Consider the following 27,871-nt stretch of genomic DNA (forward strand, 5'->3'; position numbering starts at 1 on the left):
ATTGAGGAAAAACTCAACTAATGGCTTATTACTTGTAGAATATGGTCATGAATAAGAATAAGGCATTAATACGTTTTTTTAAATGACTAATAAAGAGCCAATATACTGCTAATATGCATGTTAATGAACAACTAATTGATGGTTAACTGGTGTACCTTAATATAAAGTTTTACCACAAACATTTGTGTGGATCCTGAAATACAATTGTGAATCCTTCTGTGTGCATTTGTGTAATATGAGACTGATCTAAGCCCATAAAAATATGGCATAAATCATCTCATCTCTTTCCTGAGATTAATGTATTTGTATGCATGGTCCTTGTTTAAATAAATACATAAAATAAGAGCCCTGGGGGACACCGTGGGTGACTGAAGCAGAGGGGTATTTGCAGTTGATGGAAATGAATTGTTATCTGTCAGAGAGATATGATTTAAGCCAGGAGAAGGCGTTGTCGGTAATGCCAATGGAGGCCTGGAGGCGGGTGATGAGGATGGTGTTTAAGGCAGCGCTAAGGACACGGAGCATCAGCATGTGGTGGGTGACCTTGAGTAGAGCGGTTACAGTGCAGTGGTGAGTGCGTGAACCAGATTGAAATTGTTCATGAAGGTAATTGCCATCAAGGTGAGATTTTAGTTGACACTGTAGATCAGGGGTGTCCAAACTTTTTTCACCGAGGGCCACATATAGAAAATATACGAAGGGCTGGACCACTCACTAGAGGTGAGGTGCCTTATCAGTTAGGACAATCAATCAAATTTAGGAAAATTGTGATTGATACTTGAATATACTTCAAGAAAAAAACAGCTCTCCATCACGGTTCATTCCTTAAAATAGAAGCCTCAGATTGCTTATAATAAGAGGAAATGTGAAGGGTCTATTTCAAGCTTCTTATCTAAATAAGTAATTGGGCTTTTTCTCATCAACTTAGATATGTTAGAAAATATTTTCAATTTGAATTGTCTGCATTTATTTGAAAGTGGGATGACATGAATACTGTGTAATATATTTTTACATATATATTTAGGAAGTACAATACAAAACAAGCACAAGTTTAATTTGTGGGCTATATTTCATTATACTTTTTGAATTAGCTGAGGGCTGATTCAAAATGGCCCCCGGGCCATAGTTTGGACACCCCTGCTGTAAATAGACTGAAGCAGCACTTGGATAATTGAGTGATGTCCCTTTTTAAAAAAAGAGAACATTAGTATGATTGGGTGGACTTGGAAACAATTCTGGAACGACATCCCTACACCTTTCAGTCATACACATTACACAGTCCTGCAACAGCTGACTTTCCTTATCATTTAAACAACGTGGTTTTCCTGCAAATGAGCTTAGCCGAGAGTTGTATCTCTGAAAATTCTGGCACAGTTAGGTCAACCAAAACCAGAACATATGTATTATTAGTAACAGGATTAAAATGATTGTGTAAAGCAACTTCTGTCCAAAGAACACAAACATGTGGTTGCATTATGACAGTTCAAAATGTGTATTCAACTGTCTTTTAAAACAACATTCAATATAAATGAATTATTTGAATAGAATATGGAACTGAAAACACGTACATTTCTTTCAACCATTATGACTTTTCCGAGTTTGAGTAGAAGAAGGTTCCGGGTACAGGAAGGGTGAGGGCGTAAAACAAGCGAAAACAAGACGGAAACAAATAGAAGTGATATCGTTTCAGAGCAACACAGGAGATGAAGTCCCATGAGCAACAGGAACGCTCTTCTCGTGACTGCACATCGTGGCACAGACACAATGTTGGTTGCATTTTCAAGTACAGTATAACTTTTGATCATTTGATGTGCAGATATTAAATATAGATCAGAAGAATTGAAAATATGATAAAGACACCCTTTCAAGTCACCATTGCACTCAAACACAGCTTCCTTCCAAGGACCATGTTAATGATATACTCAGCTCACTGGATAGGGTCCTAGCTCTTCAGATAAGACATGTCCAAATCAAAAACCTCAGTCCAGTCTGAGCACAGCTGTGTGGATATATGGGAACCTTTTCAGCACACTAAGATGTCATTAAAGGTGACGGACACAATGTAGTAGAACATTTGAAATATTACAGACTTTGAATGTTAAGAACATTTGAACATGTGCTCTGAGAAAGCTATGCATTTGTTTGGTGTTTTTTTAACATCTCTAGAACAGATACAATGCATTTGTAATACTTGACTTTGTCCCTTATTAAACCAAAATAAAATCTGAAGTCTTCCAATGTTTAATGTTGTCTGAATGCAGCCTTGCAAGAACTTTGTCAAAACAAAATAGTATAAATCTATTATAGATTTATAATCACAGAAGAAGTCAATAGGGCTATTCATTTTGAATGAAGATACGGATTTGTTACTTGATGCAATGCACATATTTCCAAGCACTCTCTGGATCCAGGGAGCTCTCAGCCACAGTATGAAAATAGTTCATTGAAAAAAAAAATTAAAAAAGGTTAGGTCTGCTTAAATCACTCAATGCTCATTGAGTCCCTTAAATCACCTGCATGGTTTGTGTTTTGCTTATCATCAAAACACTTCAACAAAAGTGTAATCCATAAAATAGAACTTGATTAAAAATATAGCATACACCTTTTTGCATTAAGGTATTCTCAATTCCCACCGATTGATGTCACATATGATCTGTTAACGAAGACCATATTATTAAGATAAGAGCCATGCAGGTGATGTGTTTTTCTCACTTCATACGGCCACAAAGGAAAGCCCGTCTCTCCCACTCGGAGCTCTTGTCCACCAAGAGACACTTTGATCATATCAATGGAAGTATCAATGCGTTGTTCTGATGCAGATCGGGCAATCTGTGAAGTCACATTCAAGCCTCCTACGCCAACACAATCAATTTCACTAAACTGATGTGATTCCATTTGATTTTGATGTCCCCTATTTTCTGAAACATGAAAAGGAAAAACGAAGAAAAAAGATAAAAGCACAAACTCCCACTGCTTCCTCCATCGTATACAAACCTTGTCTTTAACCAGCCGTCAAAGCTAGCTCTGCACTTGAAACAGAGAAGAAAGCGGTATGGCTTCCATAAAGACTATAAAAATGAGTGTTCAAAATGATTTACAGTTTGTAAAAGCAGCAGTAGTTGTTGATAGGACATTGTGCTGATGACTGTCAGGTACTGAAGTCCAGTTTGAGGCAGTACAGCCAGCGTGGCCAGGCTCTGCCCATGGTGTGGACGAAGAGATTTACTATAGAACAATATGGCTGCCAGCCGAGGCACTTAGATCCTGACGAGTGTGTGTGTGTGTGTGTGTGTGTGTGTGTGTGTGTGTGTGTGTGTGTGTGTGTGTGTGTGTGTGTGTGTGTGTGTGTGTGTGTGTGAGAGATGATATCACTCTCTGATGCTAGCAGAGTAGGAGAACTGGGGGAAATGTGCTTGTTGGCCAGGTTCCTCGCAGTCCAAGCTGTGATCTGGAAGAACAAGACCTCACAAGTCAGTGGTACATTCCAGTCAAGAACCCTGAGTGTCACCATGGGAACATGTTCAGTCATACATACACTTGTCCGGGGGGGTGAGCGTGATGGTCTGCGCTGTGAACTCATCATCAAAGTACCGCGTGTCCGTCTCCGACGTCACCTGCGGTCTGAATAGTGGTGTGAGCTGGCGCAGGAAGGGGAGAAGATAAAAAAGACGATGCTTTATAAGCATGTCAGACATCCAGCAAACATATAGAATAAACGTTTTTAATCAATCCAAAGCCAAAGAGATGATTTAAATCTGCTCAGTATTTCTGTACTCAGCAGCACAGTTCAGAATGTGAGCATTTCTTTAACATGCATCAGAGCAGAAATCGGAGTTGATATTGTTACAGCCTGATTAAAGTGTCTAAAATCATAGGCAATAAATGCTCTGCTTCTGTGACTAAAAAGCCAAGCTCAGTTCCAGAGCGTCTTACCTTCTTCTGTACCACATCCTGCCAGTTGATGGTAATGAAAAACTTGTGACTCATTACTTCTTTGGCATCATTGGGACCGCCACCCAACCTGTCAGTCCAAATAATATCATGTAAGATTTAAGTATTCCAAAGTGAAGTGAGAGGAAGGGCCGGGTTCCTCACCTCTGTTTGGGGTCCTTCTTCAGCAGGCCGGCCAGGAGGGCCTTGGCCTCTGGAGACAGATTCCTGGGGAAACGGATCTCCTCCATGAGGATGAGCTCAAACAGACGCTCATGGTCCTGGTTGTAGAAAGGCAGGCGGCCACACATCATCTCATACATGACTACACCCAGCCCCCACCAGTCCACCGCCCGGCCATAATCATTGTCTTCTAGGACCTGAGAGACAGACATTTGCCTGATTACAAAGCACAACAATAACAGTGAGAGGTGATTTTGAGTTTTCAGACTATGAACGGTTTTATATAAATATAAACGTCACTTAACTAATTAATGTTTTAAGTACAGTAGAGTCATGAACTGAGGTGTTCCAATGATACATTTAAGCCTTCAGCTTTTACTCAAAAGTACTGTTTTTTTGCCTCATTTACAATTTACAAAAATTAAACAAGCGACTGCCTGTTTTTCCTGGTCATGGTCAGGTTCCTTGAACACAACACGAGCGTAACGTGTCATCACATGGTATATGTCACGTCACATACAGGAGTTTAGCACCGGAACGCCTCTCCAGCACTTCAAATTGCAGTACCCATAAGGAGCTGTACACATGCCGCGGTTTCTGCGTGGCTGTTCCTTTAGTTGTAAGCCCAGTGGTATCTGTTCATCTGTCATACTGATCATACAATGACGTCATCGAAAATAATATGCTACAGTACAACTACTTCTGGGTCTCTGTGTGTCATTCAATCTGGGCTGTGTGTGTGTGGCACAAGCGTATTTTGTGCGAGTGCGCGAGCAAGAGAGAGAGAGAGCGCACCGGTAACGGGGATTGTTGTTGTTAGCATCTGGTTAGCTAGCTATGCTAACGGATATAAGGAGCTTTTTCTACAACCAGGTGGAAGAGAGCTCTCTCCTGTCAGACTGAGAGGCTCTGATAACCTCAGCTCAGTGAGGTAAAGGCACACCTTTATATGATCATTATAGTTATAACAAAATAAGAGAAAACATGAAAAACAGGTATAAAGTACTATATGACAGTAAAACAACAATACAGTTTTAAAAAGGGGAGCGATTTGTAAAATATCCAAAAATAAAAATAAAAAACTGTTTACAGTTCTGTTTCATATGGGTGTTGAGAGATGTATCCATAGATCTCTTAATTTTGCCCTCGAAGTGCACCAGATTGATGCTTTCAACTTCAATATTAAAAAAAAAATCACACCCCACTTAAAGTGGACCTATTATGCTATATTGGAAAAATATATTGTAGGGCCATACCTATACAAAACATGTCTGTGCATTTGTTTTGCCTCTGCTCATACCCCTCTTTTGCAGCCCTGTTGCAAACAGGCTGATTCTGCTGCTAGCCACGCCCCTTTGTAGCATCACGCAGCTTTCCTCTGCTAGAGATCTCAGCTAAACGCTGCGGTGATTAAATGCCATGTTATGCTCCTAACCACTAACCAAGCTTTATTTCTGAAACAGTATGGAGCTCAAACCTTTCTCTCTCGCAGGGTTTACCACAAGGACATTACACATATTCTCTCCAGTAGCCTACAGCGTTAGCTCCATGGTTAGCTCTGAGTGTTAGCATGCTTGCTAATGTAAACACACAGCATATTACTCCCAAAACACGCCGCACATTGTTTCTGATACAGCTCATAGCTTGACATGTTCTTTCTTCAGTGTTTACCGCTAGAACAGTGCCATTATATGTATTATATATATAACAACTTTACTCTTAAGCCTCCAGCTCCCGCTGAATATACAGACACACAGTGGGGCACAGTCATGCTGGAACAGAAAAGGGCCTTCCCCAAACTGTTTCCACAAAGAAGTGTCCAAAATGACTTGGTAAGATGAAGCATTAAGAATCCGCTTCACTGGAACTAAGGGGCCTAGGCCAACCCCAGAAAAACAACCCATAGCATTATCCCTCCTCCACCAAACTTTAGAGTCGGCACAACGCAGTCAGGCATGATCTTTGCGTCACTGACCAATTTGATATTGGTGTGACAGAAAAAAAGAACGTTATTGTCCAGCCGCGGCCGGAAAATCAGTAAGCAACGTTATTACGCCATAATCGATTATGTTCTGTCACTGCATCGATGGAGAATCCTCCGCATCGCAATGCATTGTAGAAACGATTCATTTCAATACCCCTATGCGGCTTTCACACCAGCGCTTTTCAGTTTCTAGCTCCGAGCGGGAGCTTTTCTGGTTCAGCTCCAGTTTCCCTTTTCAGCTCCCGCTCTGTGCACACCGCCCACTGGCGCCCCAGAGCTGCCCTTGCTGCGTCATGACGTCACCGTTTACATCGCTGATTTGCCCCCCAACGGCAGCTCACAACAACAACAACAACAGCGTCGGGTCGATGATCGTGTTGCTTTTAATCACACGAAGCCAGAATAAATTGAATAACGACTTCTCCAACCTTATACTTTGCTCCAGAGTGCCGTGGTTCATTGTTTATTAATGTGTTTCTGCAGCATTTACCGACCGCTGCAGTGTTGGCTGCTCTTCCACAGGAGTTTATTCTCCCGTTAGCTCCCGGTTAGCTCACACTGCAGCGGCCGCTCTAAAGTATTCACTGTCCGACTCACACAAGCAGCTGATGCATATCCCCAGTTCCCCTTAGCCTAAGTGAATGTGTGTCAGTCTGAATTGACACTGTTTGGTATCACAGCGCTGTTATGAAAGTTTCTCTGGTATCAAACGGGTGATGTTGGCATAGCAACCGAAGCTAAACTGACTACTTGCATCCGATAGCTGCAATAATACAAAACAACACGTCTGCCTCTCTCCACAATGATCGATAACAGCGAACGGATGGTCAAAGTAAGGCACAAATAAACAGAATCACACGAAGCCTGGTTAGTGTTGCCTGACTTTATAAAGTGTGTTTATAGGCACTACTGCTTGTAGGCAGGCATAACAGTCGACCCATGGGAGGTGGGTTTAGTTTCCTGCACGCCTCGACGTAAGAGAGACGTAAGCGACGTCACCTCTTAGCTCCAAAGCTCTTGCCTCTGGACCGACAATTTTTTGGAGCTGGAAATGAAGCGGATTCCGGAGCTAAGAGCCGGCGCAGCTCCGGTGTGAACTGGAAAACCCAGCGCTTTTCAGGCTCTAGCTCCGAGCCGGAGCTGAAAAGGCGCTGGTGTGAAAGGGGCACTAGTGACCCCTCTGTAACTTCATGTGGTCTGCCACTTGTTGTGGTTCCTAAACGTTTCCAATTTGCAATAATACCACTTACAGTTGATCGTGGAATATCTAGGAGAGAAGAAATGTCACCAACTGACTTGTTGCATCCTATTACAGTATCACGTTCGAATTCAGTGAGATCTTTAGAATGACCCATTCTTTCACAAATGTGTGTAAAGGCAGACTGCATGGCTAAGTGCCACACATGTGGCAATGGGACGGAATGAAACACCTGAATTCAATGATTAAGAGGAGTGTGCGAATACTTTTATCTACACTGAACAAAAATATAAACGCAACACTTTTGTTTTTGCTCCCATTTTTCATGAGATGAACTCAAAGATCTAAAACCTTTTCTATATACACAAAATAACCATTTCTCTCAAATATTGTTCACAAATCTGAAAAAATCTGTGATAGTGAGCACTTCTCCTTTGCCGAGATAATCCATCCCACCTCACAGGTGTGGCATATCAAGATGCTGATTAGACAGCATGATTATTGCACAGGTGTGCCTTAGGCTGGCCACAATAAAAGGCCACTCTGAAACATGCATTTTTTCTTTATTGGGGGGGTCTGGGGGGTCCGAAATCCAGTCAGTATCTGGTGTGAGGGGTAGGGGTAGGGTTAGGGGTAGGGGTAGGGTAATGTTGTGAATAGAGTGGCCTGTGTTCGTCGTCCATACCGTACGCCTGCCCATACCAAAACCCCACCACCACCATGGGCCACTCGATTCACAACATTACCCTAACCCTAACCCTACACCTAACCCTACCCCTCACACCAGATACTGACTGGTTTTCTGACCCCCCCAGACCCCCCCAATAAAGCAAAAATGCACGTTTCAGAGTGGCCTTTTATTGTGGCCAGCCTAAGGCACACCTGTGCAATAATCATGCTGTCTAATCAGCATCTTGATATGCCACACCTGTGAGGTGGGATTATCTCGGCAAAGGAGAAGTGCTCACATCACAGATTATTTCAGATTTGTGAACAATATTTGAGAGAAATGGTTATTTTGTGTTTATAGAAAATGTTTTAGATCTTTACGGAGCCCCTAAAGCAGGGGTGGGGAACCTTTTTCCTCTCAAGGGCCATTTCAATGTTTTCAACATCCTCCGAGGGCCGTACAAATTATTAACCTCTGCTTAGAAATACTAAAATCACAGCCCACTCATTTCACCTTTCTTTCATGCTGTGCAAAGAAAAAGCAACCTCTTAATCCAGATATCTTGCCATGACTCACGCATGCATGCACGTGCACGGTTGTGGCATGACCACCCAAACAGAAAGATATGGACACAAGATGTGTGCAAATGTATTTAGACTCCTATCCATGTGAACATGATTTAAGTCGGGGGGACCTAACCTCCTCTAGGGGGGTCAGGGAAGATTTTTTTTTAAATGTTGAAGTTAAAAGCATCAATCTGGTGCACTTTGAGAGCAACATTAGTAGATCTATGGATACATCTCTCAACACCCACATGAAACAGAACTGTAAACAGATGTTCTTTTTCTTTATGGATATTTTACAAATCACTCCCCTTTCAAACTGTATTCTTGTTTATTAATAACAACTTTTTTTTATTGTCATATAGTATTTTATACCTGTTTACTTTATTCTCTTATTTTTTGATAATTATAATGATCATATAAAGATGTGCCTTTACCTCACTGGTTGTAGAAAAAGCTTCTTATATTCGTTAGCATAGCGAGCTAACCAGATGCTAATAACAATAAAGTTATTGACTGTATGATCAGTATGACAGATGAACAGATCGACACTAGGCTTACAACTAAGACACAGCCACGCAAAAACTGCAGCATGTGTACGGCTCCTTATCGGTACTGCAATTTTTGGAAGTGCCGGAGCTGAGCTGCGTTCTGATGCTCCCCGTCAGAACTACACCCCTGTCAGACATATACCACGTGATGACACGTTAGGCTTGTGTTGTGTTCAAGGACCCTGACCTTGGCCAGGAAAAACAGGCAGTCACTTGTTTAATTATTTTGCGGTCTAGATTTCTTTAATTTTTTTCTTTTTTGCGTGTGTTTATAAATTACCTCGAGGGCCACACCAAATGGTCTCGCGGGCCGTATACGGCCCGGGGGCCGGAGGTTCCCCACCCCTGCCCTAAAGGGACATGAAGAAAAAAAGAAAAAAAAACAGAGGGAGAAAAAAAAAAGTCAGGATAACGAGTTAGTATCTCGTGCGCACGAGATACTAACTCGCGCGCACGAGAACGTTTCTGGTGAGCACGAGAAAGTTTCTCATGGTCACCAGAAAGTATCTCGCACTTTTTTTTTTGAGAAAGTTACCGGTGCGCCAAGGAGGAAGTGAAGCGCACAGGAGACAACCATTTAATTGCAGACTGTTATGTTTACGTGGGGAAATGACAGTGCATACATTATTTGAGATATATATCGTACTTAGACTTCACTTTAAGGACATTTCGGCCAGGGGTGTGTGGTCACTCCAGGAGGCAGCGGGACGTGTAACTCAGAGAAGAGCAGCACCAGCGCTCAAAGAGCTTTTACGCACCGCCTACACTGTGTTTACCTTCATTGAACAGCTATACATGATGGGCGGACTGGGACTAAAAATCAGCCCGGGACTCGCACCCAGCCCAGCCCACGTAAACTGTCAACGGGCGGCCCACTTCGGTACCGGCCCAATGGGATTCGTCCCGAACGTCCCGATGGCCAGTCCGCCACTGGCTCTGTGTGTGTGTATGTGTGTGTGTGTGTGACAGATGCGGGCAGCAGGTACTCTGAGAGTCACGGACATTAATTTATAGATCAAAGCAGACTGGTTTACAGACTCTCCTGTTTTTTGCCAATCCGGTGCTTAAACCAATAGCTCTACACCCCTGGCCGAAATGTCCATACAATTAAGTCTGACTTCAAAATATATGTCAAATAATGTATGCACTGTCATTTCCCCACGTAAAAATAAAAGTCTGCAATGAAATGGTTGTCTCGTGTTCCACTTCCTCCTTGGTGCATCGGTAACTTTCTAAAAAATAAATAAAGTCAGGATAACGGATTCGTTTCTCGTGTGCACGAGAAACGAATCCGTTATCCTGACTTTATTTTTTTTTTGTCTCTGTTTTTTTTTTTTTCCCATGTCCCTTTAGGGGCTCCGTAGATCTTTGAGTTCATCTCATGACAAATGGGAGCAAAAACAAAAGCGTTGCGTTTATATTTTTGTTCAGTGTATATACAGGGTTCCTGCAGGTTTCACCAACTCAAATGTAAGACTTTTTAAAACCACTTTGAATTGAATTTAAGACCTATTTCACGGCAAGAAAGTATGAAGGAAAATTGCTATGAAAGAAGAAATACGTACATGAAATATATTCATGTTTAACATAACAACGATGACTGAACATAACAGCACACATAACTGTGTTAGCGTGTGAGACAAAAAGTGTGTGTGTGTGTGTGTGTGTGTAGTGTTAGATCGTATACCTCCTGGGTTTTAGGCGGCGGAAGTGACATAATCGTAGATGAGAAGTCGGCAACTTTTGTATTAAAAGTTTAACGTTTACCCTACAGTAAATAGAGGAGAGTTCCGCTCACGCACGTCTTGTCACAAATATGAGGCTCTATCATACAACATTAAAATGTGTGAAATATACTTATATTTCAATTATAATGGTTGATTATTAAATAAGAACTTACAGTTCTTATTTGTGTTGCATTTGTGGATAAAACCCAAAGAACATTTAGGATATATATATATATATATATATATATAAATACTGGTCAGATATCCACCAGATCTTTTAGTGATTTTTGTCTCTCTAAAGTTGCAACATCAAATACAAAAGTTAATCTGAAACAAATACCATAATGAAATTAATCCACAAATAATGATTGTTATTATAACTTAAATGTTATACCTGGAAACACAAATACACAACCGAAAATAATACATGTAATATGCTTGTCTCTTGTCCTGGGTGGCAGATTACGTCACTTCCGCCGCCTAAAAACGAGAAGCATTCGGTCAACAATGACAGAGAAGAGACTGTCAGGTGTGGCTGTCCTCAGCATTGATTCAGAACGCATTAAAGCTTTGGATCTTAATAAGCGTGTGAGCAGTGGCGGACTGGCCATCTGGAGAATCACAGAACGGCACTGTAGATGTGTCATAGAGCAGAGTTGGGTGTAACGCGTTACTGTAATAATATTACTTTTGTCGGTAACGGAGTAGTGTAACTCTGCGAGTAAAGTAACGAGTTACTTTATGTAGAGAGTAACGAAGTAGTGTAATATATTACTTCTTTTTTTAAAGTAAAATCATAACAATATCAGGGCCTTTGGTTATAGATGCATTCTTATGAATTACATTTAAAAAGGACTCTCTGAAATGAGGGTAGATGTTTCTCATTGTACTTCATTCCTTGCATACAGAACACCACGAGTCACGATTGGGTGATCTTACCCCTCCTCCCCCTATACATGTGGGTAATGTATTTATATCTGCCGCAAATGCTCCTTAACTAATTGTGGTTTTTAATATAATGCATGTAGTGGGTGTGTGGAGGTTCAACTCTAGATGGGTGGCACATGTTGAACACGTCAGTACCTTACCTCAGGAGCCAGATATTCAGGAGTTCCACAGAAGGTTTTCATGGTAGCATCCGGGGTAATGCCCTCCTTACAGAGGCCAAAATCAGTGATTTTTACGTGGCCGTCTTTATCCAGCATCAGATTCTCCAGCTGACAGAGAGCAACATGACAACACATCAGATCTAAATGATATGATCATTTATATAATGAATAATTCTAGGCTTAGAATTCATCATGTTTTGATTACATCTTAATTGAGTCAATGCAAAATCACTGACCAACAGCGCAAACATGAATTAACACGGCTAATAACGTTGTAGTTTTCAGTCAGACAGGTGTGCACTGCGCTGAGATCCTATAACACTACAATCTTTTTGGATTGACACAAATTGTAACCACATGTTGCTATGGTTACTCATTTAAGATATATTTTGGAATGCAGTTGCAAACAAAACTATTCAACACATTATACATTAGATTTATTGACAAAATCAACAATTTCTCAGCTGTTTGCTATAAACAAATTACACAAGAATGCTTTAAGTAGTTCAATGTAACTAATATTACAGAGGTTTTTATCCAAATTCAACACAAAATGCTACTTTAAATGACTACTGCAGCCTCAAAATTGTTCAACCCCTTCATGACAAGCATCTTCAGAACTTAGTAGAGCACCCTTTTGCTGTTCTGACCTGCTGCAAATGTGAGGCATAGCCAGACACGTGTTCACAAGGAGTCTTAGCCCCTTTCTCGCGGGCAATGGCCTACGGTTCAGCAATATTCTGGGGTTTTGCGACCGCCTTCTTCAACTCCCACCAGAGATGTTCTCTGGGGTTCAAGTCCGGTGAATGTGACGGCCACTCTAGAATCTTCCATTTCTTGTTCTTTTGGATCAGTAGTGTTGTACGTCTTGGGTTGGGGCATGGAGCCCTTCAGTGCTTCGTATGCACCTTACTGTGCAGACTGAAACCTCAGTGCCTGCTGACACCAAGTCTTTCAGCCGCTCATGGCTTCCTCTTTCTGCCACGTCCAGGGAGTGCAGCCACTGTTCCTTTCACTTTGAACGTTGGAAGTATGCTTCCAACTATATCTCTAGGAACATTCAGTAATTTTCAATTGTGTTGTATCCTTTTCCTTGTGCGAGGCCTCTTCGCTGAACTTTTTGGACAATTATTTTTCTAACATGCAATCGAAGGTCACTCAACAAACCCAGAGCCAGTCCATGTATTTATGTGTTCTGTCTCAAGCACACCTGAACTAATGAAGCCCTGTATTAGTTGCACCAGGTGTGCTTAAGACAGGGGGTTGAACAATTTTGAGGCTGCAGTAGTAATTTAAAGTAGCACTTTGTGTTCAATTTGGATACAAAAAGAACCCTGTCATATTAGTTACATTGAACTACTCAAACAGTCATGTTGTCCTTTGTTTATAGCACACAGCTGAGAAATGGTATATTTTGCCAATAAACCTAATGTCCAATGGGGGTTGAATAATTTGCATTGCAACTGTAGGTGTTGTCATGGTTACTTATTTTCACACAGCCAGTGCATTATTAAATAGGGTTAACCATTTTTAACTAGAACAACTTGAGTAGAAAACGACTTTATCAGGGGCTGATGGAGTGAATCAGAACCGAGCAGCCAGCTATAGATGCATTGTTTAGGGTTATTATTAAACTATATATGATAAGGAGCATCACAAAGTATATTGCTGCACATTGATCAAATCTGGCCATACAATGTGCAACGGACACAGAATTGAAATTTAAAAAACTATTTCCCTTCAGGAGGAAATGCTCATTCCGTCCTCCAGAGACACATCTCTCCAGAGATTCATTCCATTTCAAGAGAAACACATGTATAAGAAAACGTTTTTCAACCCACAAGATGATGCAATAAAGGTCTCTGGATTATTTGTAATTGATAATCCACATGGACTAAACTAAAAGCTTATTTATTAAATTGTCTAAACTTTGATAGTTAAATCTAAAATGAGAATCCTTCATCACATTATCTTCTCTAAAGTCATGTTATAAACCATGCATAAATACTGTACATTTTAGAGTATTTACCTTCAGATCCCGGTAAACAACATCACGTGAATGGAGGTACTCGAGTGCCGACACAATCTCAGCACCGTAGAAGCGCGCCCGCTCTTCTGTGAACACTCTTTCCCGGGACAGGTGGAAGAAGAGCTGCAACAAACGAGAGCTCCGTTTCAATAGGCGGGGCACCCTGACATCAAATCTCCGTGTGACTTTACACGTGTGTGTGAAGTCTCACCTCTCCTCCATTGGCGTATTCCATTACGAAACAGAGTCGATCGTGAGTTTGGAAGGCATACTTCAGTGTCTGCGGACACAAATGACTGGTGATGAATTTCTGTTTCTGAATAAAAAGCAATTAAAAATCTACAAAGACGAATAAAACGAATGTGGCCTGTCGCCAATGGCATGCTGCCAATATAGACCAGCTTCCCTATAAAACATCATCCAGGATCATGTTGTGTTCGCAACTTTCTCTATCAGCAGTTGAATCAACATTCTTAGAGTAACCCACTCTGTCAACTGTTGCTAGGTTTCTAAAGACAGAGGTCATGGCAATCCATTCTTCAATTGGAAATAAACTATTTTAATTCTGGATTTAAGTCTTGTACTACACCAATACTACAATACTATTGCTACAATACAACACAATGTGGCTAGAAGACACGGAGTGAGAACAAGTCACTAGCTGACTGCCCATTCTGAGAGGCCGGCACGGCATGTACATGCTTTATTCATCGTGTCATGTGTGATCCTAAAGGTCCTTACCGTCAGGAAGGGGTGTCTTGTGTTTTGTAACACTCTGCTTTCTGTAACTGTGTGTGCCACTTCATCCTGCCAACAAAAACATCATTTTCAGGAATACTGAAAACACACAAGATGAAAAGGTTAAGATTTATGTAAAGGGAAGAGAGGCATCAAATTGCTATCCATCTGGTTTCACATGATCTCTATTAAGTGTAAAGTGTCCAAATATACAAAAAACCTGGGTTACAGGAAGGTACATAATCAATACTGCAGTAGTCCCTTACTTTATTCTGCTACTAATCAGCAAACCGCAGCATGGCATCATAAGAGGCTGGGCATCATAAGAGGCTGGACACTTGCCACATTATTTGGGTGCTCAAATCAATTCAGGGATGCAAACTCATCAGGTAAGGAAAAGGTGACAAGGATCCGAGCCCCCCGAGCCCCCCAAACTAGCTGCACCTCCACCAGCTTTGAGAACACTTTCATGATCAATCATTATAAAACATATCATATATATTATTTTGAAATGGACCAATCTGCACAACGACTACTTTTACTGTCTTTTGATGATAATACTTTTCTACTTTCACTTGAGGAGCATTTTGAATGCAGGACTTTTACTTTAACAGAGTATTCCTACACTCTGGTACTTCTACTTTTACTCAAGTACAAGATCTGAGTACTTCTACTTTTACTCAAGTACAAGATCTGAGTACTTCTACTTTTACTCAAGTACAAGATCTGAGTACTTCTACTTTTACTCAAGTACAAGATCTGAGTACTTCTACTTTTACTCAAGAACAAGATCTGAGTACTTCTACTCTTACTCAAGTAGAAGATCTGAGTACTTATACTCGAGTACAATATCTGAGTACTTCTACTTTTACTCGAGTACAAGATCTGAGTATTTCTACTCTTACTCAAGTAGAAGATCTGAGTACTTCTACTCTTACTCAAGTAGAAGATCTGAGTACTTATACTTATACAATATCTGAGTACTTATACTTATACTCGAGTACAATATCTGAGTACTTCTACTTTTACTCAAGTACAAGATCTGAGTACTTATACTTTTACTCAAGTAGAAGATCTGAGTACTTATACTTATACTCGAGTACAATATATGAGTACTTCTACTTTTACTCAAGTACAAGATCTGAGTACTTCTACTCTTACTCAAGTAGAAGATCTGAGTACTTATACTTATACAATATCTGAGTACTTATACTCGAGTACAATATCTGAGTACTTCTACTTTTACTCAAGTACAATATCTGAGTACTTATACTTTTACTCAAGTAGAAGATCTGAGTACTTATACTTATACTCGAGTACAATATATGATTACTTCTACTTTTACTCAAGTACAAGATCTGAGTACTTCTACTCTTACTCAAGTAGAAGATCTGAGTACTTATACTTATACTCAAGTACAATATCTGAGTACTTCTACTTTTACTCAAGTACAAGATCCGAGTACTTCTACCACCTCTGTTTATAGCCTATGAAAATGATTAGAAAACGAAGGCTAAAGCTAAAGTTAGCAGATAGTCCCAATGTATGCTAGTTAGCTAGCTCACTGCACATCACGCTCTGCCGCTCCGACAGGGAGTTCTGCTCTGAACACCTGAACTTTTCTAACAGCTGTTCACCACCGGTCCAGTCTGTGCCACAGTGACACTACAGCTACTGTTAAAGAATTTACTCCAACACTTCCAACAAGCCTTTCCAAGTGCCCAATGTTCCAGGGTAACCAGGGTAACCAGGGCACAACGCTGATCACTTCAGTGCAGGGCCGACATTCCCCTGAGCTCAAGATCTGTCAACGGTTTCCACAATATACATTTGCTGCTGTTAAGATGTCACACATTGTACAGGGGCTGCGCGTCCCCCTCCATCACTCACACACACACACACACACACACACACACACACACACACACACACACACACACACACACACACACACACACACACACACACACACACACACACACACACACACACACACACACACACACACACACACACACACACACACACACACACACACACACACACACACACACACACACACACACACACACACACACACACACACACACCTACCTTGGCTATGATGACCTGTTTGCGCAGTATTTTCATGGCATAATGTTCACTGGTAGACTTCTCTTTGACCAGAATCACCTTCCCAAACGTCCCCTTTCCAAGAAGCTTCAGGTACTCAAAGTCACTCATCGTCTGGAATGTAAACAAGGCCGGTCAGAAAGTTCACTAGGAATAAGGATTTGAAATACTTTTGTGAAAATGTAATTAAAAAAATTGAGAAAGTAAACCCTTCAACCGAGTCCTTTTGATCATAGTTTCAGGACCTTGCCAAACACCATTCTTCCTGCACTTGTTAGTTTGTTGAAAATATTTCTCTAACTATATAATGTACTCTTCTAATTAAATATAAACCACTTTGGTATTTGGATTACTGAAATTAGAGTCTGACCAAATGAATAGGGTCCATTGGGGGTCACTTTCTCCCAGTCGTACCCAAAGTTATATTGTTAAAACTCAATTCCACGTGTTGCTCCTGCCTCCTCAGAGCTTCTGTCTAGAGCAGCCATGAATAACAATGTCAAGTCACTGGATGGCCCCTCGCCTTAGCCCCTCGCCTTAGCCCCTCGCCTTGTCCCCTCGCCTTGGCCCCTCGCCTTCAGTCAGTGAGTGGAGTTAAAAGCTCTCTTGCTTATACATGTCTGTCTGTTTTACTTGCCCAAAATCTAATCTTTTTTGTGGGTTTATAAAGTTGTATTTAAGTGAGTTTGAATACGAATACAGTACTAAATGTTGGACCAGTAACATCCATGGATAATTTAATAGAGGCCTCTTAAAAACAACTCATTTGTTCCAAAGAGGAATATGCAAGAGCTTTAAAAGGACCGTATTCATTGAGATGTTGCTCTTAGGTATTTCTGAATGTAACGAGCAGCCCAGAACCTAATCTGAGTTATTGTTATGCCCTCATCTGAATGACTTAGATTTTGTATAAACATAAATAAGAAGAATGGTGAAACAAATCAACTTCAAGCACCTATAATCTATAATAATAACCAAAATGTAAAACACAAAACGTGTGACAATTGACAGGTGTCCCTGGTGTAAGGGAATTTTCGGGAGCAATATTGTCCTCAACACCTGGTAGTGTTAAAGCAACAAAGAAATGGCAACAATGGAACTGAAACTGCAGCTCCCTCAGCTTTACAGCTTATCGAGTTTCAGTTCATCGTGAAGCTGACACAATATTCAATTAAAAAGGATATGATAAGTCAATGGCATGTATTTTTTAATCAGATACACCCAAGTGGCGACAAACCTGTTATTGCAGATTTAACACAAAAGGAATATCCCTTTGCCTTGTGTAGAGTTGGGAATAGCTTTATTAAACAGGTGAATAGATTTAGTGTTTCAGCCGGTGGAATATTATTGCTACATAGCAGTAAACTATAGTCTCTAGTTGATGATAAAAGACTACAATTCCCACAGAGCCAGCATATTAAAAGAGATCAAAAGTCATCACAAAAGTGATTAAAAACAAATAACATGAAAAATAAAATGTTCTAAATATCTGTTATAAAAGGGGTCTAAAGTGGCCTATAGTCAGGGGTGCACATCAGGGTGCACATCACGTTGTTGCCCTGGTTCTCAAAGGAGCACCTGGAGATGTTGCTGGTGCTCATCCTTAAAATGAAATACACCGTAACTTTTGAGGGGGTCTTGACTTTATTTGCACGCAGAGGTGAACAGAGAACACACACACAGAGGTGAACACTGAACACACACATGCAGAGGTGAAGAGAGAACACACACATGCTGAGGTGAACACTGAACACACACGCAGAGGTGAACAGAGAACACACACACAGAGGTGAACACTGAACACACACATGCAGAGGGGAACACAGAACACACACACGCAGAGGTGAACACAGAACACACACGCAGAGGTGAACACAGAACACACACGCAGAGGTGAACACAGAACACACACGCAGAGGTGAACACAGAACACACACGCAGAGGTGAACACTGAACACACACGCAGAGGTGAACACTGAACACACACGCAGAGGTGAACACAGAACACACACGCAGAGGTGAACACTGAACACACACATGCAGAGGTGAACACAGAACACACAGAGGTGAACACTGAACACACACAGAGGTGAACACTGAACACACACATGCAGAGGTGAACACAGAACACACACACAGAGGTGAACACTGAACACACACACGCAGAGGGGAACACTGAACACACACACAGAGGTGAACACAGAACACACACACAGAGGTGAACACAGAACACACACACAGAGGTGAACACTGAACACACACACAGAGGTGAACACTGAACACACACACGCAGAGGGGAACACTGAACACACACGCAGAGGTGAACACTGAACACACACACAGAGGGGAACACTGAACACACACACAGAGGTGAATACAGAACACACACACACAGAGGTGAACACTGAACACACACACACGCAGAGGTGAACACTGAACACACACACAGAGGGGAACACTGAACACACACACAGAGGTGAATACAGAACACACACACACAGAGGTGAACACTGAACACACACACATGCAGAGGTGAACACTGAACACACACACAGAGGTGAACACAGAACACACACACAGAGGTGAACACAGAACACACACACAGAGGTGAACACTGAACACACACACATGCAGAGGTGAACACAGAACACACACAGAGGTGAACACAGAACACACACACAGAGGTGAACACAGAGGTGAACACTGAACACACACACACACACACACACACACACACACACACACACACACACACACACACACACACACACACACACACACACACACACACACACACACACACACACACACACACACACACACACACACACACACACACACACACACACACACACACACACACACACACACACACACACACACACACACACACACACACACACACACACACACACACACACACACCATTAGCACAAGCAGTAACAAGCTGTCATCACTCCCCTCCTGACTGTCTTCCTCTCTGTCAGACATGGTAGCTGATGATGTAGGCCTACTACCTCCTCTCTGGTTGAGTCTGCGATCAGCTGCTGGTTTTGGGTCGAAAGTCTCTGTTGTCATCTTAGACAAGTGGATGTAATCAAATAAGTATGTGAACATAACCAATGACCTACCATAGCCAATAACAAATGAATGTAACTTATTTTATTTGTGTTGTCCATTCATATCTTATATTACCTAGTTAACATTTATTATTTATTTCCGGATCTTTCTTCAAAACAGAGAGAAGTACACTTTAGACAAACTGCTCCCATCTTCACATTTACCACACAAAACAACATATATCAGTTCATAGGGGTTCCCTGATGCTCACTTTCTGGTCATTTTTTTTTATAGGAGCCATAGTTTTTGAACAGGTGGCAAAATGGTCAGATATTTCAATTCAATTCAAAACCTTTATTTATCCAGGTAAAATCCCATTGGGATCAATTATCTCTTTTTCAAGGGAGACCGGCAGAGATATAATCCTCAATGCATTCTTATGGGACTCAGTGCTGCAGTTGGTTTCCATGGTGTTGCTGGGCAGATTGGTGCCACACACACGTGAGTCACATCATCCAATCAGAGCAGACATGCAGACTGGAGGTTTGTATTATTATTTGTTCAACAACTTCATCACCATGGTAACCTTTGATCTCTGGGCTTACACACACAGGTGTTTGTAAACATTCATTCACTACTACTTACATTTAATATCTAACTCCTTCAGCCAACTTTCAGCTATAAACCATTCAACTATTAACTTATTCAGCTATTTCAGGACATTGAGGCTATACATGTTATTAGTAGGTGATTTTAACCTGCACATTAATGATGCCACAAATTCTGTAGCTACTGAATTTCTTAATATTACTGAACCTTTTAATTTCAAGCAACATGTTTCTGGCGCCACTCACGTGGATACCTTAGACCTTGTTTTTTCTCTGGGACTAGATGTTGATCACATCCGTTGTGAGGATCTACTGATCAGTGATCATAAATATATTTTCTTTAATCTTTCTGTAAAAACCGACCCCATGTGCCTCAAAACATCATTACGTCGTTCACGCATTATTACACAGAGTACAGCTGATCAGTTCGCAGCTCACTTTTGCAGTGATACTAACATGATCGATGTAGAGCTTTTAATACAGTCTTTTAATCATCATTGCTCCACATTGCTGGACATAGTGGCACCTCAAAAGGATAGGACTAGAGCTGTCTGCAATACTTCTCCATGGATAACGGACGCTGCCTGCTGCCTGAGGCGGAAGTGTCGCAGGACAGAACGACTGTGGAAAACCACTGGGCTGGAAGTGGAAGCATCGCCTTTATCTCAAAGATCTAAGATTGTCTTTTAATGCATTAGTAAAAGAAGCTCGGACTGCTTACTTTGCTAAGTTAATAACTTCTTCAAAGAAAAATCCCAAGATCCTATTTGAAACAATTAATAATATTGTTTCACCGCCACTAACTACATTACCATGTCTTTCGAATAATGACTGTAACAAGTTCCTTATCTTCTTTTTAGATAAGGTAGCATCTATTAGGTCCAGTATTAATCCTGGGATTTCCCTGCCCAACTCTAGCCCCTCTCCATCCCATGATATGCTTGGCTCATTTGAACCTATCAACTCACAAGACCTGATGGATTTAATTAGGAAAATGAAGCCATCTTCGTGCCCCCTGGATGTAATACCGACTTCCCTATTTTTAAAAGTTTTACCAACCATTTGCAGTACTGTATCAACTATTATTAATACTTCCTTGTCTACAGGATGTGTCTCTTCCTATTTTAAGCATGCCACTATTCAGCCCATATTAAAGAAAACTAACTTAGATCCAGCCTTGCCCGTGAACTACAGGCCTATATCTAAACTACCCTTTCTCTCAAAAGTTCTAGAGAAGGTCGTGGCCAACCAACTCACTGCTGCACTGGAGAGGCACAATATTTACGATAAGTTCTAGTCAGGTTTTTGGAAAAAGCACTCCAATGAAACGGCTCTCCTGAGGGTTTCTGATGTGGGTGATTGCTCTGTGTTAGTACTTCTTGATCTAAGTTTGGCGTTTGACACTGTAGACCACCATATCCTGATCAAGAGGTTACGTGACTGGGTGAGCATATCTGGTATAGCATTAGACTGGTTTGCATCATATCTTGCTGATAGAAGTTTCACCGTCTCGATTGGAGACTTTGTGTCAGACTCCTCTCCACTGTCCTGTGGTGTCCCGCAGGGCTCGGTCGAGGGGCCTCTGGTATTCTCCCTATATTTGCTACCCTTAGGACAAATCATAAATAGTTTTAACATTACATATCACTTATACGCGGACGATATCCAGCTCCATCATTCAAACCTAGTGAGGCTTTTAGGATATCGAGACTCTTAGAATGTCTTAGCGCCATTAAGGACTGGACGGCAGATAACTTCTTACAACTGAATGCTGATAAGACGGAGGTTCTGGTTGTTGCACCAGAAATGATTACGCCCTTGATTCTGAAAAGTCTTGGACCTTATTCCTCTGCTGCCAACTCCAAACTACGCAACTTAGGGGTAATATTTGACTAATCCGCATCGTTTGATACCCATGTTAAGCAACTGACGAGATCATGTTTCTTCCACCTACGAAATATTAGCAAACTGAGATCTGTAGTTTCAACACCCAACCTAGAAATGATTATCCATGCATTTATTTCATCTCGCATTGATTACTGCAACACGTTGTTCTCCTCTCTCAGCTTGTCTGCCCTTGGTCATCTGCAGTCAGTCCAGAATGCAGCTGCAAGACTTCTCTCCGGTCAAACAAATGGTCCCACATTACCCGATACTCAGATCCCTTCACTGGCTCCCTGTAGCTTATAGGATTAAGTTCAAAATCCTCACTCTCACCTACAGAGCTTTGCATAGTCAGACTCCTGCTTATGTGGCCGACTTAATTCACCCTTATACATCAGCCCGCCCACTCAGGTCTCACAGGCAAAATGTACTGTCTGTCCCACGTACACTACCCACCTTAAGACCCGCGGTGATCGAGCGCTCGCAGCAGTGGCTCCTCAATTATGGAATGCTCTGCCTGCTCATCTACGGTCTGCGGAGTCTGTTGACTCTTTTAAAACTATTTTAAAGATATTCCTGTTTGGTCAGGCGTTTGGGTAACCAGTGTGCTTGGTCTTATTCCATTTAATACTATGTTTTTATTTGTTTGTTTTCAATTTCATTTGTAAGTTTTGTTTTATTGTGTTTTTATTGTGTCTTAAATTATGCTCTGGTGCTTTTATGACTTCTTAACGTGTGGGTTCATTGATCATTGTACGTCTCCTATATGGATGTCTTATTGTTTTGTCAAGCACTTTGTGACTTTGTCTGTGAAAAGCGCTTTATAAATAAACTTTACTTACTTACTTGTTTATACCTTTTTTAAACATTTTCTTTTAAATATTAAGCTTCTTCACTATTTGTCCTACTCTTCCAGTTTAACTTTCAAGTTTTCAACAAAGTCCTTGCAATGCATTTGAGCTGTAACAATTTGATTCAAATCATTTCACTTTTCTGCATTTCTCCGCTAAGTTCAGCAACACACTTACTTGTTTTGTGTAGCTAAAAGCAGCTACCATTCAGCTAATAACACATTCAGCTTTTTCAGCTTTTTCAGGCACAAATGTTCACAGTTTACAGCATTCACACGCATTTTCTGCAGGAAATGTATTTTCTAGTTCTTATTATTATTATTTCAACAAAAAGTTTAGCTCTCAATAACTTCAGCTTACTTTCAGCTACAGAATCCATTCAAATATCAAAATATTCAGCCTTTTCAGCACATGATGGGAAACTTTATAAAATATTCAGCGTTTTAAACTCTTTTTAACATGAAACTCAATGGGACGACACTTCAATTCCTCTTTAACCTACACCGTGTGCAAAATGCTACTCTTTCCACACACTTTCAGCTATAGACTTCATTCCAACTTTAAAATGGTCACAAGACATTCAGCTATTAAAGTTGTATTCAGGTTTTTGATATCTTTTATAGTTCTTGAATTATCAACATTTAAGTTTTGGTAAATGTTCAGGCCGTTTTAGATGTTATAATGTGTGTCTACGGGACCGACTCTTCAGGGCTAGAGTGTGTGACATCATCACTTGTGTCGAGGGTCTTTAACATCTTCTGAAAGATTATTTTAAAACTGCTCTCACACCTAAAATATACACTCTATTTCAGGAGCATTATTAGTCTGGCCTGCTCAATTATTGTTTAGGCGTCCTTTGGTACGCAGGCAGTCATAGCATTAGCTAGAAGATCTGATCGATATGGACATAAACGTGAGTGAAGTAATGGCACGGGAGAGAGAGATCAGAGATCAGCTGCAGCTCCGCCCGCGGTGACGGAGCGGGGAGCGGAGCAACTTAGAAGATCACACTTAGCTATTGTAAAAACCTCTCAAACTACCTCAACTGGTCATCGATATGTTTATTCTTCACTGTGGGGTCACTCGTTACTGGATCAGCTGCTGCATGAGACCACGGATACTGACGGGCTGTCAGGGGAGGAAAAGAGAGGCTCCGTGTATTATTCTTATATTATTATATAGAGTCGTTATCAATTTGTTTTAAAGCTCAATAAATAACAAAGAAGACCTCTGACCGGCACTTTTCTCCTTTTGTCCGGAAGATTGAAACTTTAACGGACAGGTTGACCGGAAACTCTGATCTGACCCTCTCACCACTTTGGAGCCGTTCTTGGTCAGAGACACCTCCATCTCCTGCAGGCTGCTGTCGCTGGGTGAGCCAATCAGATCCATTGGCTCCTCCTCCTCCTCCTCCTCCTGTTCTCGCATCTTCAGACTACTTGCCACCAACTGGATTGCACGCATCCACTCTTTTCTGACAGGCAAACATCCCAAATGTTGTCAGGCATTACATCAAACAATACAACAGGTATTGCAGAGTGCTTGACACACACTCAGCTGAATGCCATTTGATGAATCACTTGAAACGTGTTCCCAATACTTTTTGCACAAAATGTCAGCTTGCTATGTGACCCTGTTCTTACCTCTCCTCATTACTGTGCACGTGAAAGGTGCGTTCAATGACAGTGGTCCACTGTAGGCAACGGATTACAAATGTGTTCGGCCGGGGTCTTTCAGTCTTCATTAACTGACACTCTGTGAAGAACACAATGAGGACATTAACAGACACTGTTTGGAACTCAGAGCAGCTTATAGCTTTGAGTAGAAAGCAATGGCGCTCTACATCTGGAGAACTGACCTGCCACGGAGAAGTTGTTGAGGGGAGGTGAAGTCTGGTCCTTCAGATCAGGCTTCTCTTTGTAGCCGATGAAGGAACCGTCATTTTTCAGGATGAAGTACCTCGGCCTCCATGTTTTGATATATTCACCTGGGTCAAAAATGGGATGCAATTATAACAATAACAACAATCAATAGGAACATATCTGTCATTTTAAGATGACTTGTTATGCTAGATCTGTTAATAGTTTTAGATTTAAGATACAGGCAGACCGAGTGAGAATGACATCTTACGGTTTCTCTTCCTTCTTACCTCTTTTGTGAAGCCACCCCTCTCTGATTATATTGACTTCATTCATAGTTGGAGATGTGTTTCATGGAGGGTAAGGAACAGGAGGGCAGGGAGGGGAGCAGTGGATTCTTGTTCCGTTCAAGTCTCAGTTATTTTGATAAAATCAGGACAGCACCTGTATAAAAGTAAAAGGACATTCTAAAATAAAAGGCATACATTTATTCATTATAATAATGTTCTGATGAAAGTGGTTTCATTCTGTGAAAGTCAGTGGCGAAACTTGTCTATCACAACTGGACCACACACACACACACACACACACACACACACACACACACACACACACACACACACACACACACACACACACACACACACACACACACACACACACACACACACACACACACACACACACACACACACACACACACACACACACACACACACACACACACACACACACACACACACACACACACACACACACACACACACACACACACACACACACACACACACACACACAACCTTGTTGAAGGATATTCTACCCAGAGGGCAGAACAAGATCTGATTGGTTGCTTTCTTTTCTAACACAAAACCACTGAAATGCGTAGAGCATGGTCCGAGAAGGACAAACAAATCAACGTAACACTGTAATATTACAGATCAACAACACCGATACCATTCTCATTTATTCATTGTATATACATTTTATTTATATAATAAAATCGATTTGTTCTATCTGAGGAGGCCCTGACGGTTCGCCACTGGTGAACGTATAGCCTATTTTAGTGTGAGATCGGTTTATGACGAGATGCTAAGTTACCTAGAAACAAGGGAATGTGATGATGTGTGGCCCACAATCCGATAATAGTAATCATGTTAGTAAATGTCACCCAGATCACCCGACTAAAAAACAGGAATAACACAGCACTACCACTCATAAATTATTCATCAACACATATGACCTTATTTATGGAAAGCTATGGATCATATTTATTTTGGTTTCAATATAAATAAAACACGTTATGCACTTATGATTTCGAAATGTATCAATGTCTCTTATTGCTTATTGCTGTCCTAAACATACAGCTCTGGAGAAAAATAAGAGGCCAAGTGTTCCTTAAATCTCAATCTCTACATGTATGGCAGCCACTCCATTGCAGTGCTTCTTGAGTTCCAACGCAGAGAAATAGTCTGTAGTTTATAGAATAACATTAAAAAAAAGGTTTTCATTGAAAGCAAGTACATAAAGCACCCTGCAAACACTATAGTGCACGTATACATCATATCCAAGCTTGGCGTGTGATCAGCTAAGAGAACAGCACGTTGGAGGAAAAAGTGCTTGTGTGTGATGTTAGCGAACTGGAAAACAGAAAGTTAATTTAAGTAACGCAGCCTTCATTTGAGATCATGGAGAGTTTTGCGTTTAAGAAAAACGACTTAATGTTAATTGTTCGGCTTCTCCAACAGAATCAGCGAAGAACATTTACAGCTCATCTCGGTGTTGTAGCTACCATTTAAAATACAGTTAGCTCGTCTTTAGCAATGAGCTAACAGTGACAGCTGTTAGCTGTATGCTAACAGTAAACAGTTAACCCACCATTAGCGGGGTATTAGCTGACATACTCGTGGATTCATCTTCTCATTACAGACATATGCATTTCCTAACATTCGGTCTATATGCTGTAAAATGTATTATCTCTTCGATTTACACACGGCATCTATTGCTCGTCTGTCCGTCCTGGGAGAGGGATCCCTCCTCTGTTGCTCTCCCTGAGGTTTCTCCCATGTTCCCTTTAAACTGTGGGTTTTCTCTGGAAGTTTTTCCTTGTACGATGTGAGGGTCTAAGGATAGAGGGTGTCGTTTTCTCATACTGATATTCTGAACAATCTGTGCTGTTGTATTTGCTGTAAAGTGTACTGTAGGCTATTTTTATTATATGTACAGCACTTTGGCTCGACCAAAAATCGTTTATAAATGTGCTATATAAATAAAACTTGATTTGATTAGATATATTGGGGGACGTAAAGCGGGTTGATAACCTAACAAATCGTTGACAAATAATCCACATTAACCTGTCTTTCAAACTAAAACATGAAACCCATCCATTAACTAAACAAAAAGCAGAATAGAAATAGAATATGTTAGGTGTGTATGTCTTGTTGTAGGTTACTGATAGCCGTGTAACGTTAGCTTTAGTCAAATACTTATTCTTTTTAGCTCTCAATATATATTAATAAAAGGCTCCTCTGTTATCTCCTAATCCAGTATATTATACATTTAGTGATATCAAAAGATTGAACGCAGTTTCACTGACTTCTTCTTCTTCTTCTTCTTCTTCTTCTTCTTCTTCTTCTTCTTCTTCTTCTTCTGCTGTTACTACGGTGTCTTTAGCGGCAGCTCGCATCCGTAATGTTGCATTACTGCCACCCAGAGCCGTAGTGATACTTAGTATCTCTAGGGCTCTGCTGCCACCTATAGGTAACTCCGGTACCATATGACGTCACTGTATTCTAGCGCCGCCATTTTTGTTTTCGGT

General features: G+C 41.1%; 1 protein-coding gene across 4 annotated transcripts; it reads right to left on the minus strand.

The window, feature by feature from the left end:
- Positions 1-1,468: 1,468 nt before the first annotated feature.
- On the minus strand, positions 1,469-27,747 carry LOC117458421 (RAC-beta serine/threonine-protein kinase-like). 4 transcript variants are annotated; one of them, XM_034098878.2, is made up of 14 exons: positions 27,650-27,747; positions 25,347-25,500; positions 25,056-25,184; positions 24,841-24,952; positions 24,512-24,671; positions 16,777-16,908; positions 14,686-14,751; positions 14,156-14,224; positions 13,945-14,067; positions 11,895-12,023; positions 4,096-4,310; positions 3,934-4,021; positions 3,536-3,638; positions 1,469-3,448 (listed from the first exon to the last, which is right to left on the minus strand). In XM_034098878.2, the coding sequence occupies exons 2-14, from the start codon at positions 25,390-25,392 to the stop codon at positions 3,369-3,371; spliced, it is 1,452 nt and encodes a 483-aa protein (XP_033954769.1). In that variant the 5' UTR covers positions 25,393-25,500; positions 27,650-27,747; the 3' UTR covers positions 1,469-3,368. The 4 variants fall into 4 exon arrangements, with proteins under 4 accessions (XP_033954769.1, XP_033954771.1, XP_033954770.1 ...); XM_034098880.2 differs by lacking the exon at positions 27,650-27,747 and adding an exon at positions 27,048-27,125; XM_034098879.2 differs by lacking the exon at positions 27,650-27,747 and adding an exon at positions 26,932-27,110.
- Positions 27,748-27,871: the final 124 nt, after the last annotated feature.

This window comes from Pseudochaenichthys georgianus, chromosome 14 (genome assembly GCF_902827115.2).
Source record: "Pseudochaenichthys georgianus chromosome 14, fPseGeo1.2, whole genome shotgun sequence".
Lineage (NCBI taxonomy): Eukaryota > Metazoa > Chordata > Actinopteri > Perciformes > Channichthyidae > Pseudochaenichthys > Pseudochaenichthys georgianus.